The sequence below is a fragment of the Talpa europaea genome (genome assembly GCF_964194135.1).
Source record: "Talpa europaea genome assembly, chromosome: 3".
NCBI lineage: Eukaryota > Metazoa > Chordata > Mammalia > Eulipotyphla > Talpidae > Talpa > Talpa europaea.
Window position 1 is genome coordinate 84328443 of NC_140069.1, and position 16409 is coordinate 84344851.

Here is a 16409-nt window from a genome sequence, read left to right on the forward strand (position 1 = left end):
TGAAAATATTTACAGTTGATAAAGATGTCTGGAATTTGCTTCTAAATAATCTGAGTGGAGAGGAAATAGGAAAGGTTTGTAGGTAAAACTTGTGAATTGTTTCAATCAACTGGATAATCCAAATTCATTCAAATCTAGTAGATTATTTTATCTACTTTTGTGTTTATAATTTTCCATGTCAAAAAAAAATTTTAATAGAATATCTCATGTTGTGAGGCTGGGCCTACAAAAATGAGACAGATGTATGGTGATATTAAAAGCCAGGGTAATTTCAGGAAGAACAACAAATATCAGAGGAAAAAATACTGATTTAAATTAGTTGCAAATTTTTATTTCCTTTGTGCTCAAAACATCAGAATTCATTGAAAAATGTAATGCTTATTAAGGAAAAGGAGAAAACAACTCCCTCCAAGATAGGTCACTTAATCCATTTAGAAATGAAAGATACGTTCTTGCAAGGCAAACCATGAGCCATGCAAAGCCGTGATTTCTGTACAGATGTTATTTGTCTACTAGTTTCATGTTGTTGATGACTTCCCTATTAGCATCTCCATTACACTACTTTTCCATACAGGAGAAATCTATGAATGCTCTGTAGAGCCTTTTAATGAATAAGGTTCCTGTAGACCGTAGGACCTGTTTCCTAGCCTTCAGCAAGAACGAGAAACGAAAAATGTCCTCTTCCAACTCCTACTCCTGAATGTTAGAAGAAGGAGAACACAGCTTGGAATAAAAAAAAATCCTAGAATTGCATTAGTATAAAAGTTCTACGTTGAATGCCACATTTCCCCTTTCTGCAAAATGTGAAATAAATATTTCCATTGTCTGAAATACTATGGGACTGAAAAGCCATTCATTATTCCGGAGAAACGCCAGTATGCTAGCTGATTTGGAGTAAGGATGTTCTGCTCATGGAAGAATATCGGAAACACTTAAGGCATTCTGCAGATGGAAACATAATAGAAGTGAAAAGACGCGGCCACACACACACACACACACACACACCCCTTTTGAAGTGCTCCTTTCCCCCAGATTTCCGACATTTAATACCAGAAGTCAACCTTAAAAGTTCAACTTAGCCTGACGTCTCAAGGGACAGAAAAGTTGCCGAAGTCCGAGGGATGAGTCACTTTGCTCTATTTTGATGAGTAATGTCAGGTGTCATGGAACCCGGTGCTGAAGAAGAGGGGAGGGGGCGTCAGACGTGCAGACGGAAGAAGAGTGGTCACTCGGGATTGGATGGCGAGATCTCGATTTTCCTAAAATTGCGTCATTTCGAACCCAATTGGGTCCGGATGTCATGGGCACCGACGGCCTACCGTCTCGGAAATTCTCAATCAGACGCAAGCAAGGAGAGGAGGCGGCTAATTAAATATTGAGCAGAAAGTCGCGTGGGGGAGAGTGTCACGTGGGTCTCGACGCTCGTCGAGCCTCGGATAAAAACTGCGCTGCACCAGGCGAGCACCACAGCGCTCAGCGACCTGCTTCTCCCCCGCCGCGGCCACCCGGAGTGCGCAGCGCCCCGAGTGAGTCCAGACCAGCCCGAGCAGCGCGCGGACCTGTCCTCCGCGGTAAGTGCCCGCGCGGTGCGAACCCGGCCGCGGCCGCCGCGCGCTCTCCCAGGTGGCGGCTGTGGACGGCGAGGGGACCTCTGCGGGGCAGGAGGGGTCGGCATGACCGCGGGGGAATCACCTGGGAGACGGTTTCCCAAACGCTCCCGTCCCTCTGTTTAGCACCTGCAAAGCCTCCTGGCTGCGCGGGTGGGTGGGTTGGAGAACTGGGCAAGTTGGGATCCAAGAAGGGGATCTGAGGAGCTTTCGGGCGCGATTCTCTTCCCTATAAAGGTACAGGCGAGACTTCTTAACCCTGAAGCTGTTTATTTTGGGTCAAGCGTTCCCGGGCTCTGTTGTGGATGCTAAAATTCTGCTCCCCCAACTCTCGGGGTAGGCACCCCCAACATTTTTCTCTCCTCGATCTCTTGCCCCCACTTTTTCCAGAAATCCAACATGAAAATTCTCGTGGCCTTGGCAGTCTTTTTTCTCGTCTCTACTCAACTGCTTGCAGAAGAAATTGGAGCCAACGATGATCTAAATTATTGGTCCGACTGGTCTGATAGCGACCAGGTTAAGGTGAGACCCGGTCCGAAGTCGAGTCGCGCTGTTGCTCCTGCCTCGGGAGCTGTCACTTTCCCAGTCCAGCCCCCGGGTCAGGCCGGCGGGCCCCGAGGAGGGGCACTGCAACCTGGGGAGCTGGAGACGCGGGGGGTGGGGGGAAAGGACCGCCATTCCATGGGCCCCGCACGGGTTACTGATGCCAAGACCCAAGTTTCCTCCCGGAGGCTGCACCGTCGGATTTCAGGAACTCCCTTAGAGGAATGCGACCTTCCTCATTGAGCCCGAGGTTCTCACTAAAACAGGGCATAATGAGTCACCTCTATGGTGCCAGGGGTTTGGTCCCTTAGAAATGGGAATTTCGAGGACTCAGGTCCAGCTGCAGGAACCAGGTATTTGCAAAAAGCTGGGCGGGGGCAGAGTAGCCCTCCCTGGTCGCAGGGAGAAGCAGGGGCAGGGGGCTCGTTACCCGGGGCTTAGCGGGCAGAGGTGGGAGGAAAACTAACTCCCTGTCTTGACATTTATTTGTACGGACGTGAGGACGTAGCCGCCAAGTTTTCCTTTAGGTGGCTCTCAAGGGATCCTTGGTTCAAGGGATCGTGCCTCCGGGGAACAGTGCGAGTCGCGCCATTCGGGTCCTTTGTCAAGCGTCGTCACCCTTCCCCAGCCCCCACACACCTGTGCGCGTTTAGCACGCTGAGGTGTCTCTTAAGTCGGTGCCCGCGACCAGAGGTCTCCCGCCCCGAAAGGAAAGCGGAAAGCGTGCAGGGCTTGCTGGGTTTAGGCGGCGGCGCTGGAGCCGAGTTCCACCCGCATCGGTTCAGGGAGGGAGCCCCTTGCTTTGACCTCCACTCAGTCCCGGCGCGGGGAAGCCCGGCCTCTCTTTGCCTCTCCAAGGAGCAGGCTTCCCCGGCCAGACCCGCTGGTCCCCACCGCATGCCGAGCTCCGGGGCTGGAGCGCACCCAAGGAATGGCTGCGGGTTCTGGGCGTCCAGCGTTGGGCTCCCACACACCTCTTTGCCCCTGCGCCTTTCCTGCAGGAGGAGCTGCCTGAACCCTTCGAGCATCTTCTGCAGAGAATCGCCCGGAGACCCAAGTCTCAGCAGTTCTTCGGATTGATGGGCAAACGGGATGCTGGTGAGATGGGCGGCCATCCCGCTCTGGCACTATGGGGAACCGCCCTGTCTCCTTGCCACTTCTCGGAGCACCTGTCTCTTGTTTTCTGAGTAGATAGCTACTTGTACCCTAAAAAGGGATGTGACTGCGGACACCCCACTGACCCCCACCTCACTCAAACACATAGTTGCCCATGGAGGGAGGGAGAGATCCTTTTTGCATGCTTCACAATATTAGAGTGACCCAAACCACCACGAACAGGATCCAGCCTTGGCTAAAAGCTCCCTTGAATGAAGATCCCAACTTAGGTGGAAGGCGCCTGGGTCCCCAGGGGGTTGTACTCGGAATGGTCTAAGTGCATGTGGAAACAGATTTTAAACCATTGGGGTACACTTAAGTGTTCAGTGTCTCCTGATAGTAATATTCAGTTTCCTTGAATTCATCACACCACGGGGTGGAACCTGTAAATAGTTAACCTCAATTCATCTCTTGTCAGATTCCTCAATTGAAAAACAAGTCGCCCTGTTAAAGGCTCTCTATGGTAAACATTTCTATAAATCTTTATTACAGTATTGTGAATGTACACCTAGGAAAGCCGAGACTGTCTTTTATGGGCAGAAATACAGATTCTTGATTATGTCTATTTAATGAGATGGATTTGCATCTCTCTCCTGAGCATCCAACGGATGAGCCACCTTGAAGATGTGTTTTTTACAAGAAAACAGAAAGATGCCTATCAATTATTAATAGGTCTCAGGAGTGTGGCAATCCTGGATTTGAGTCCTGGATTGAGTGGCCCAGAGAAAGCACTTTAAATATTCCTTTGGGTTTGTTAATATAGCTTGTTTTTATTATTAATAATTTGGTTAGCATTTATGGTTCTGCTATATTCCTCAGGCTAGTATGTGAATGGGAAATAGTGTACGTTTTTAAAATCAATTTATATTAAATTCTCTTTAAAAGATATGATAGCAGCTTTAAAACAAATTATTGCAGTAGACTATGATGGAGAATTACTGGGGCTTTGGTGGTAGGCATGGTGTGATGACATACATTTACAGAATTGTGAGTGTATGTTCCTACAACATACATAGTGCTGTAAATCAATGTTACCTCAATAAACATAATTTAACAAAAAACAAATTTATTGTGTTCGCTAATTTTCTTTTTCTATTTTCTAGGACATGGCCAGATCTCTCATAAAAGTAAGTTCAAGATTATTTTGACACTTATCAAAAACAAATGTAAGTTACATTGAATTCCACTTTATATAACATCTGGTCTTATTTTCTGTCATAGCTTAAGACTTAATATTTTTAATTAAGATTATGTAAGAATGGAGGAGACTCAATTACATCCAGAACATAATTGTTTAAAGCCCTATCATTTTGAATATCATACTTACCAAAAAAAGATGCATTAATGTTAAAAATCCTTTATTTCTCAGCTAAAGTATTGCTGAGTTCCTGACACACAGAAATTGTGAATTATTGTTTGTTGTTATTTTAAGATGCTTAAAAAAAAAAAGGAAACACTTTAAGTTCTATAAATTATTAGTTTTAGATATAGGAATTTCAATGCCAGTGGTTAAAAAAAAGTTCACCCACACACTCCTCTTTCCCATTGCTGCTTCCTTTGCAAAAATATAGAAAAGCATAGCCTCTTGCAATTCATTGTAGTATACTGGATCATATAACATCATTTATTACTAGGGTAATCCAGCAGCCAATTAAGAGGATAGAGTGAGTGTCAAGAGTAGTGAACCCATACTTACTAAAATATAAAGATCGAAAGAAATGCAGTTTTGAACACATAATTGAAGGGAAAACCTCAATCAATCAAAGTAGAGTATAATATTTCTCAGGGCAGTGAAAATGGCAGAATGTGACACTTGATGGTCATTAGATCCCAGATTCCCAGTTAATGGAACCAGTGTTGACAGGATATCCCAGGGGTCCATCTTAATCATACTGGGATATCCCAGGGGTCCATCTTAATCACTTACTCTGGCCTGGATTTTGGTTCATTGGATGGCAGTGAGGCCACATTAGGAAAACAACCCTTTTCTCAACAGATAGAGTTTTAAGCCAAGAGACATTCTCTTTCTATAGTCAAAATAACCATTTCCAAGACTTCTTTGAAAGTGAATAAATGTTACTCATGTTTACTTTCTAACAATTTGACTTTCCAGGGAATTATACAGAGCAAAATTCCATATAATGAAAATAATTTTATTAGTGTTGAAACTAAAATACTTCTCCAAATGGAGGATTTTTTTTAAACTGAATAAAACTGAAATAATGACGTCTTAGAAGTTTATAGTCAGCAACTATAAGGATCTCACTAACTTAGGTTCATTTCCTGAGAAATACAACATAACTGAGTAATAAGAAGAGATAAACCTGGATATTTCTCTATCACACAAATGTGAAATTGACTCCCTAAAAACCAAAACTAGCTCAAATAGAGACAATGTTTAAAACATTTTAAACAGATAAAATTTAATATGACTATAGGGTTCTTGCTAATATCTAGTTATTGAATTGAAAAAAGTACTTTCACTGTATTGTTTGAATCATTGATAACTTACCAAGAGTCTTTATTTCTTTGAGCTCACCAAAATTTGAAATAACATATATTTATATATAGGCATATGTTCAGAAACTTGCTTATTGTTGGTACTAGCTATAACAGTTTATTTCCTCAAAGACATACATATTAAATTACCCCTAAATGTATTTTTCCAGGGCATAAAACAGATTCCTTTGTTGGACTAATGGGCAAAAGAGCTTTAAATTCTGGTATGTATAAAACCATGACTTTAAATAGTAACTTAAATCTATTTCTATTATTTTCTTTCTAAGGAACAGTTTTCAAAACATTAAAAAGGAATAATAAATTTAAAATGAGTATTATGGTGAAAAAAAATCTAATTGTAATAAATAAATCCAAGAATGGGTTTACAATATATCTTCCTCAAACCTCTCGCATCTCCAGTGTCTGCCCCATTTAGTCATTACCTAACCTGAATCTTTGGGCTAGTCTAATAATCTTTCCCTCATATCTGCTAAATAGACCACATGTAACCTTACTGAATTAAGGTATAAGGGTGGGGAGAGGCATGGTGTGTGGGAAATAAGAGTGATTTTTCACTTGTTACCAAGGTAATTTGAAAGTCTTACAGACATTGCATCTGGTAGCCTTCGACACACAAAAATAAATAAACAAAACTATTCCATTAACACAAATCATTCCTTTGTGGAGTTCTAGACTCTCAAACTCTAAACATCCATTCCAGTGCCTTCAAAAAGGGAGATAATCAAATCATGCTAGATGGTTATAATCGGTTTGGCTCTAAAGCCACTACATTAGCAAGCAGGAATGCCACAACATTCCATATATCCTATTTTCATTCTAAACAACTCTTCCACTTGATATAATGACTATATATTTCCTTTCTCCTATTTAGTTTCTATCTTCTATGTAAATGTGTCACATACATATATCTGAAAATTCTCATTTTTTAACTCATCCATCACATAATTTTCAAGGAGAAATAACCCCTCTATCATTTTCATAAACATGGAACTTTTGTTAAGTACATTTAAGCCTTATAGCCTCTAGTTAAGGCTCTTCAGGAAAGCAATTCAAATTCTGTTTATTTTACCCTCCATGAAAATAGACTTACAATACTAATCATGCAATTAATTAGAAAGTAAATTAGAAGCTATCTTGTCCATTTAGAATATTACAAATCTATATGTGTTGGTTTGATTCTTAATTATCTGGAAAAGTCACACAAAAGTGATATGTTCTAGTATTTACATTGGTTTTCTACCTTTCACCTTTAGAAACAACATTTGTATTTCTTAAGAAATTTTCAGGCTGCTCAAATTTAAATTTTAAAGATGTAACCTCTGTGCCTAATGAAAATTTTAAAATTGTTTTACTAGTATGTATTATTTTCCAGCTTTTATTTGGAATGTAAATTTAAACTACATTGACTTCATTTGTTCCAAAAGTATGTACTAACCCTTTACTAAGAAAACTGCTGTTTTCTTAATAATTTTTTTGACCATCAACTCTCCACTCCAGAACTAATACAGGTTTCATCCTTAACTTTACAAATAACAGAGATACTGTTCAATTTAGAATTGATTAAATATTATTAAATGTATTAAAATAATACAATTATAGAAAATAATAAATAGAATAACTGTGATGAGTCAGAACTGACTTAGGACTAAATCTGCTCCTTCATTTTAGTTAAGAAAATACGAAAGGAAAAAATGGGCAAAATGTAATCCAGAGACTTTTCCATATATTCAGTTGAGGCAAAGTTATCCTAGTCTTCTTTACAGTCATCTGGTTCTTAACCATGTGTAGTCACAGACCCCTTTGACAATCTGACATATCCAGAAGCCCTCTTCCTGAAGAAACCCTAAACAGCTCATACACATAAAAGTTTACATACAGTTTCATAGGGTTTAGAGGCCAGGGAGGAAATTGCTTCCACTTAAGAAGACATGTTCCTGCTAAATCGCTCATCTGTGTTTGGTTAGCTAATATTAGCATTCAGCTCCTCAATTTTCTGAGGAACAGAATCTTTTAACCTTGTCAGGAATTGAATTTATACTAGTCATCCTCCTAATGCAAACAAACCAAGATAAGAAATGATGTGTTTTCCTTCCTTCAGAATTGCCCAGTTTGGGGCTCAGACTGTTCTATTCCAGAAGGACATATGTAATTGATAAAACATTCATCTTGTAACTAATCTAAATGATAGTTGGTTGCTAAAGAGCATCCTCTCAGTGATAAAAGAAAGAACCGACAATACGTGAACCTTTACCTTCTCTCTCAACAAATTCTCTCACTGAGAAAAGTGTTTAGAATGGCACCTGTGATGCCTTTCACAGTTCTTTTGGCTTGCTGTTTCTATTTAAATTAGTGTTTTCTACAGGACATACTGAATTTTTTTAAAGTTCAGTAGTTTCACTATCATGCGAGTATTAAAGGATTATCTAAAATGATTAAAAAAATAGATTTAAATATTTTGATACAATAGTATAATATTTACCATTTTATGGGCACAGAACACTTTAAAATTTTGCTTAGAATAGGTAAAATATATCGTGTGAATATAATATAATTTTATCTTTTGTGGGTGGCTACACAGTCATAGCAAATTACTAGCCACCTGTTAAGTAGAGTTGGATTAAACTCTTTCAGGCCATTAGCATGCCAGGAGGTTAAGTTAAACTGTGTTGTACTTAGATGACTCAAATGGACCTACCTACAGAGAATGAGGCTGATTTTAGTCTCAAAAGCAATCCCTCATTGGGAGGCATCCACGTGACAGGAAGAGGGCCTCTCTCCACTAGGTACTGGGATAATAGGAATCAGCAAACTTTTTCTGAAAAAAGCCAGACAGGAAATATTTTAGGATTTGTGAAGCCTGCAGCTTCCAACTATCCAGAGCTTCCACTGTAATGCTAAAGTAGTCGTAGACAATACACAAAGGAATGGGTGTGGCATGTTTCAGTACTGTGTTATTTACAAAACAAAAAACCTATGGCGGAACTGGATTTGGCCTGTGGCCTATAGATGATTGATTCTGTCCTCCAATCAAAGTCCCACATTTTGCTGTAATCCTACTACCACTGCTGGTTTTAGACATCTTTATAATGTACCATGGTCCTGTACAGCTTGAAAACACTGCTGAGGAGCAACATGGCCATATATTGTGGAAATATGCTTTTGGGGCACTGGGTATGTGATGGATAACCAAAACAACCACAAACTCTGCAGGTAGGCCACTTCCTATCAGGATTCAGACTGAGGCAGAATTTGAAGATGTGTAAATAAAATTCAGAAATTCTTCCATGAGGAAAAAAAAAAAAAGTCACCGTGAGTTTCAAATAAATCACTGTGTATGCCTTGAATTTAAACTCAATGAATCCTCTTAAAAAGTCTTTTACCTTCTCTTTGTTCTCAGTGGCTTATGAAAGGAACGCAATGCAGAATTATGAAAGAAGACGTAAATAAACTACCTAGTGTATTATTTATCGAGCTTCCTTTGTGTTAATGGCCAATGAAAGGTAAAATGAGACTTGCACTACGAGGAATAATTATTTATTTAATAATAATTGTTTTGAGTTTAAAACTCAAAAAGTGTTTATTTTTCATATTGTGCCCATATGTGTTGTAAAAGTGTGCTATAATTCTAATATAATGACTCCCTCAGAATAGAAATCTGTGGTAACTTCCCAACAAAGCACAGTATCCAAGTGAAATAGTAAAAACCTGTTCCTGATAAAGTCTCCAAAGAAAGAAATCCCTTTTGGTTCTTGGAAGCAGTCAGATCAGCTGCTGAAAAGGAAGAAACTCACAGTGTGGCGATACTTCTCTATTTGTTTTCACAGTGGAAATGTACTTAGATTTGGTATCAAACTGTGTTTGTATCCCTGCAGCATGTTTCATGTGTTGTGAGTATATAGAGATGTTTTAAAAGTTTTAATGTGATTCTAAGGTCTTCATTTCATTGTATAATGTGTTGTGATAGTTAACATTTTAAATAAAAGAAAAAATATCTCGAGAACTGGGTCTTATTCTTTTATTAACATTTTTATCAAATCAGCAGTTGTTGGTTATTTTTAGTAGATGAAATATGTTCAAAATTGTTTTGACGGCTAAATAATGAAACATAAAGCTACTAATTTGTTTCCTTAAGGAAAGTGACTAAAGTGTAATCTCAATTTCTTTCTCACACATATATACTTTTTTTTTTTTTTTGCTAAGTCCTTTGTCATGAGATCATTCATGGAGAAAACAATTACATAATTACATCTGGGAATCTAAAGAGTAAAGACTAAGTTCTGTTTATACATGCCTATATTTCCTTCTACAAACAGGATAACAATCTGTTTTAAAGATGCACTTTACTGGTTATTTCCTTATTGAATAAAATATCAGTGCAATACTGTTCCAGCTCTACTTCAAATATAGGGAATAAATACAGAACAGGGATAAATACAGAGGGAGGCTCTTATGTATCTATTTAAGGGAAATGATTGATATGTGTCCTGGAAACTGTTTTCTGATCACACTGAGGGTGTAAAAGATTGACAAGTGGTAAAAATGAGTCAGGACAAGCATTGTCAGTAATAAAACTCCTTGAGTTTAGCCTGGACTATGACTGTTGTTGATCGATGTTAAAACCATTTGTGGGACAGAAGAACTAAAGCATATTTTAGACTTTATATCATTTGTTTTTAAAGAACACCAACAAACTCTTTCTATGTTATACAAAACACTTAAAATGTTACAAATTATAAGCAACATGGAGACAGAATCATTTAGAACCCCACTCCCCATCAGTAATGTTTAATATTCTATTAAATAATACTTATTATAATATATAATAATCATCATAATACTAGCTAAAACATATAATGTATAATTATTAACATTCTTATTATCATCATCACTTTATAAATAAGGATACAAAGTTCAAGGAAATGTTGAAGTTAGAGATTATAATATGAGAAGAGTCAAAATTAGAAAGGAATTATTAGGAGGATATAAACAATGAAATTAAGCAAGTGGCAATACTGATACAATGGAATATGCCATCATTTAAAAGGAAGATATGGTATATTTAGTGACTTGGAGCAACCTATCCTGTATGTTGTTAGGCACAAAGCAGTACATCTGAATTATTTCTGTTTCTGTAGAGATGTAACAACAAGAAAGAATAATAGGACTGGATCAAGAAGATATAGTATCTATACAGAATGGAATATTACTCAGCAATCCAAAAAGATGAACTCATGCCATTTGCAACAATGTGGATGCAACTAGAAGGAATTGTGCTGAATGAAATAAGTCAGAAGGAAAAAGAAAAAGATCGAATATGGTTTCACTTATAGGAGGAATATAGGGGAACAAAATTGTTGTTGTAAAAACAACAACTATACAAAACACAACAAAACAAAAATAGACAATTATAAACCAGAGACATCCTGCAGGGGAGGAGGAAGCAGAGGGACCAGAGGGAGGGAGGGAGGAGCACAGGGGACTGAGGTGATGGTGCACGGGTGCATTGGTGAAGGAAATTCTATGGGAGCTATACCTGGTGGGAGGGGGAGCAAATATTGTTTAAAAATCAACAATGATGTAAAAAATAAATTAATTTAAAAATATTTTTTTAAAGTTCAAAAAAAAAAAGAATAATAGGTAAGAATAGATAGATAAGGACAAGAATGTGGGTTTCAGCATCAAACTTCACATTTCGAATCCCTGCTTATGAGCAATGGTCATTGTGATGATGGGTGAGTCTCTTCATTTCTTTCTGCCTAATTTTCCTCCCTTATTTTACTCATCAGTTTAGATGAGGAAAATTAGACTATGAGCTTAGGTGAGGGTTATGGTATACGATGCACATAAAGCTTCCAGCACAATCTCTGACACACAGTGAGTATCCAGTTAATGTTGCCTGCTGTTCTAGTGAGCCGCTCCCCAATGCCAGTGAGAAAATTAGCACTATATTTTAACCACTAAAATGTTTTTTATAAACACACTGAGGAAGCAGAAGTGTGTGTTGTTGGTTTCTAAATTTACTTTGCTATATGAAATAAATTGAGGGTTGTATCACAAATTGTGTAGCACTTTATGTGGTTCATCAGTGCACTAGAGAGTTCCTAGACCCCTTCCCTCCCTGAAAGGCTATAAGTCCCTGAAGCATGAGCTGCTTTTCCTCCTGGTCCAGAAACCCAGCAACAGCATGATTAGCGAAAGGGAGAAAAACTTCACCTTTAACTTTGTATTCATTAAATATTTACTCCAAGGTGGCTCAGGTGGTTGAGCGCCGCACTGTGGAGCTGTCCATAGCCTCTGCAGCACGGGTTTGATCCTGGCCGGCCAGCGAAAATCCTACATGGCGAAGCAGACCTCTCCTGTCTTCGCCCACTGCTCCCCGCAGCAGTGTATTTCTTCAGTCTGCCTGTTCTGTTCCTGCTGTCTCCGGTGAATCTTCTCACCCTCACACACATCAGGCCTGTACCCCAGTTCTTGTATAAAAATAAATAAATCTTTAAAAAAAAAAGAGACGCTGTGAACCAAAACATTTAAAAAATACACATATTTACTATTAGTACCTAATTGTGGCATAGTTTCTTGAATGAAATACATTTTATTCACCTCTCTTCTTTCCTAAATATTTTGTTCTGTTATGAAATGGCAAAAAAGACCAATCCATGTAATTAAGTGATTGAGTACTTTTTTGTTTCAAAATTTTGTTGCTTGATAGAAAGAAATGAAAATGAGATAATGTATTATTTGACACATACAAGTAATTAGCAAAACTATAATAAAAACAAGAAATGATTGAAACATAGACAGGGTAGTGATTCCTTTGTTCGGAGAAGAAGTAGAGTTTACACCCAGAATTTTTAAAGTACTGGGTATCTTCTGTTGCTTAACATGGGTGGGAGATACCCTGGTTTTTGTTTTATTGTCATTCTTCAAAGTATATACTTATGTGTGTCTATCTGTGTTTATACATAAATATGCATCCATAAACATTTGTTTTGAAGGATCTGTACATAGACATACACACACACACACAAATTTAAAAAGTTAAATTTAAAAATTTTAAAGGTTACTGGATTCAACGTAAAAATCTCTCTTAGTTCCATCATATGAAACTTTTCCTCAGGACACAAGTCTTGTAAATTAACAGCTTAATGATGCTGACCAATATATTCCTTTCCTTTATAATAAACAGCTTGCTTTTTGAAAGGAATAGTAAAGAAAATCAAGTATGTGAGGAGCTGTTGGTCTATTTTACTCTTATTGTCTGACCCCAGATTCCTGGACAATCCCATAAAATGGAAAAAGGCTCTTCCCTTTCCCCTTGCCCTTGAAATTGAAAAATGTTTTACAAAAGTAAGAGGTAAATGAAGCCTTTTATGTGAATGAGTTCATGAAACAAAATAATTTTTATCAAAATAACTCAGGTTTGTACAAAAGAAAAGAAGACAGCTTCTAGATCAAAAAGTAGAGGAAGAAACTAAAAGACAGTGAGAAAAATAAACTCAATTCAAATCAATAGCTCATCTTACCATGACCTTGGTAGAGGATATTTCCAGGAGACAGTCCCTCCTCTCCCTAAACTTTGAGTGTATTAATTTCAATTCTTTAAAATATTTACCTGTGTGACAGCTTTCCTCAAAGCTACTTTAGATACATGTAAGGAAACTACTTTCTAAAATAAACCAAGTATCTGGGATAATTCATCTTTGCTTTCTTGAGTCATTATTTGGCATAAGAAATATTTGGGGACATTTAAAAACAACCTCTAGTGCTATTCATAAAATGTTATTCTTTCCTATACACATTAAGGCTCCCTTCTAAATAGTACTGTCTATTAGGTCACATATCATTCTGCATTTGCAGCCTTTTGTTTTTTTTCCCCAATCCTGATTCAATTACATTTAGCTATAAAAATATATTCTATTAATCCACAGATATACTACCAGATTTAAAAAAAAATGTCATTGTAATGGTATCCTTGGTATAAACCATTTTATGTGACTCCAACCCATAATGATGGAGGCTGGATTGGTTTTATACCATTTCATAAGGGTAAAAATTATGTAGTAGTAGTACTCAGATATAACAGGTCAAAAAGACTAATTCATTCATTTACCTGTTTATTCATTTATCCACTCATGCATTCATCTTGTGAATTGTCTGTTAGTTGTAAGACTTTACGTGATAAATGAATTAGACAAAAATACTAGCATGAAACTACTCGCTATCTTACAGAAGGATGAGATACACTCTTAATTACCATAAGAGAAATGCAGCTAAAGCATGATCAGCCATGTGATGGCAGAGACCATTTCCCTCTTCCCCTTTGGTAATCCCCTGCTTCTGGAATAGTGCTGGCTCACAGCAGGTGCTTATGCTGGCAGAAGGAGGAGGGAAAGTAATGAATGAATAAAAGAGGAAGTAACACGTTACTTGGGCTTGGATGATGGAAAGATATGACCTGGGAAAGATAAAGAAGGCAGATTTCCAGAGGCGGGGACTAAGATGTGGAGTAGGAAGTACTGTGTCTACCTCTCCGCATGGCAACAACAACTCTACACTAAAAAGGAAATAATCTACACAGAAGCAAACCTGAAATCCAGAGAAAAACTCCTACAACAAAGGATAAAAAGGCAGCACCCAGACAGACAGGAGAGACAGAGAGATGCTCATACCAAGGAAGAAAACCCATGGCGGGGGCAAGAAGGCCCAAATGGAAGAATCCCTAAGGTTCAGGACTCTTCCCTGGAGAGCTGAAGGAGGCTTGTGCCTGACATGGCTTCCCAACCCTCTAATCCAGCATAGCAGAGATAAGCTCCATTATCATTTATCATTAGGGAAATGCATATCTAAACCACAAGAATGGCCCATGTCAAAAAGACCAGAAATAACAAGTGTCGGCAAGGGTGTGGAGAAAAATCGAAGCTTTGTACACTGAGGGAATGTAGATTGGTCTAGCTGTTGTGGAAAAGAGTATGGATGTTTTACAACAAAATATTAAAAATAGATCTACCACGGCCTCCATGGTGGTGCAAGGGGTTAAGACGCAAAGTATGAAGCTGTCCGCAGCCACTGCAGCACGAGTTCAATCCCCAGCCAGGGAGCTACCCACATGGTACAGCAGACCTCTCCTGACTTGCCCACTGCTACCCTCAGCAGTGTATTTCAGTCAGTCTGCCTGTTCTGTTCCCCACTCTGTCTCTGGTGAATCCTCTCACCTCCCTACCCCCACACACCTCTGGCCTATACCTCAGTTCTTGTATGCATAAATAAATAAATCTTAAAAAAAAAATGGAGGGGCCTCCCCAGTGGCACAGCGGGTTGAGCGCAGTGCTGTGAAGCTGTCCACAGCCTCTGCAGAGTGGGTTCGATTCCCGGCCGGCCAGGGAGAAACACACATGACGAGGCACACCTCTCCTGTCTCGCCCACTGCTCCCCTCAGCAGTGCTTTTGGTTCGTCTGCCTGTTCTTCTCCCTTCTCTGTCTCTGGTGAATCCTCTCACCCTCCAGTGCCTCTGGCCTGTACCCCCGCTCTTGTATAAATAAATAAATCTTAAAAAAAAAAAATGGATCTACCATAAGACCCAGCAATCTACTCCCAAGTATCTACCCAAAGAATACCAAAATACTCCTATGTTCATTGCAGCACTATTTTTAAAAGCCAAGCTATAGAAACAATCTAAACAGATTAGGAAGGTGTGGTACATACACACACTGGAACACCATTCAGCTATAAAAGAAGATAAACTCTTGACTTCTATTTTAACATGAATGGCACAGGAGAGGATCATGCTAAGTGAGATACGTCAAAAGGAAAAAGACAAATATGTATGATGTCACTTACAAATGGCATATAGAAAAATAAAAGAAAGGATCCAAAATAACCAGCCAATAATAAATCCTAGAAATCTGACTGTAGAATTGAGGGTACCAGAGGAGTAGGATGAAGGGATTGAGCAAAGTGGGGGGGGGGCCCAATGGACTATGGTCGAGGACTTTTGGTGCTTTGGTGGTGGGTGTGGTGTGGTAACATACTCTGAAAGGGTGTCACCCTGGACCTCTAAGTCATACACAATGTGTTAACTAATGTTACCTGAAAAAAAACAAAAAAAACAAAAAAAAACCCACCCAAAACCACTTCTACCAACAGGTATTACAAAAAGAGAAAAAAAAAAAAAATAAGTGCTTCTTTTAATAAATGGGTACTAAAAGTTTGCCTGTCAAAGAAAAACAAATCTAAGATGGAGAGACTTAGAAGGAATGAAGAAAGTGTGAGAAACACCAGGGAAATGAGTGAGGCGTTAAGTTTAATAAGTGAAACTCCCTGCTCTCAGGGCAAGTGTCCTCCAGCCCGTGCAGGATTAGAACTATGGAGTCAATGTATTTTTTGCTTGCCTGCATTAGTATCACTACAATGAACCTGACTTCATTCTGTAATCAAAAAAAATTTCCTCTTAGTCTTCAAAATTAAGAAGGGGAATAAATGAAATAAATACCAAGACTATTCTCAAGATTGTGTTAATAGGAGCCCCAAATCACAGTGAGGAGTTTAGAGATATTACTATTTAGGATTTCATTCAGGTTTTATAG

At 38.8% G+C, this 16409-nt stretch overlaps 1 protein-coding gene across 2 annotated transcripts; it reads left to right on the forward strand.

Annotated features, from left to right (window-relative positions):
• Positions 1–2006: 2006 nt before the first annotated feature.
• On the forward strand, positions 2007–9272 carry TAC1 (tachykinin precursor 1; the record flags this gene model as incomplete). Of its 2 annotated transcripts, XM_084229478.1 has the most annotated exons (6): positions 2007–2129; positions 3152–3248; positions 3724–3768; positions 4409–4432; positions 5975–6028; positions 9223–9272. In XM_084229478.1, the coding sequence occupies 6 exons, from the start codon at positions 2007–2009 to the stop codon at positions 9270–9272; spliced, it is 393 nt and encodes a 130-aa protein (XP_084085604.1). The 2 variants fall into 2 exon arrangements, with proteins under 2 accessions (XP_084085604.1, XP_084085605.1); XM_084229479.1 differs by lacking the exon at positions 3724–3768.
• Between the last annotated feature and the right edge of the window lie 7137 nt (positions 9273–16409).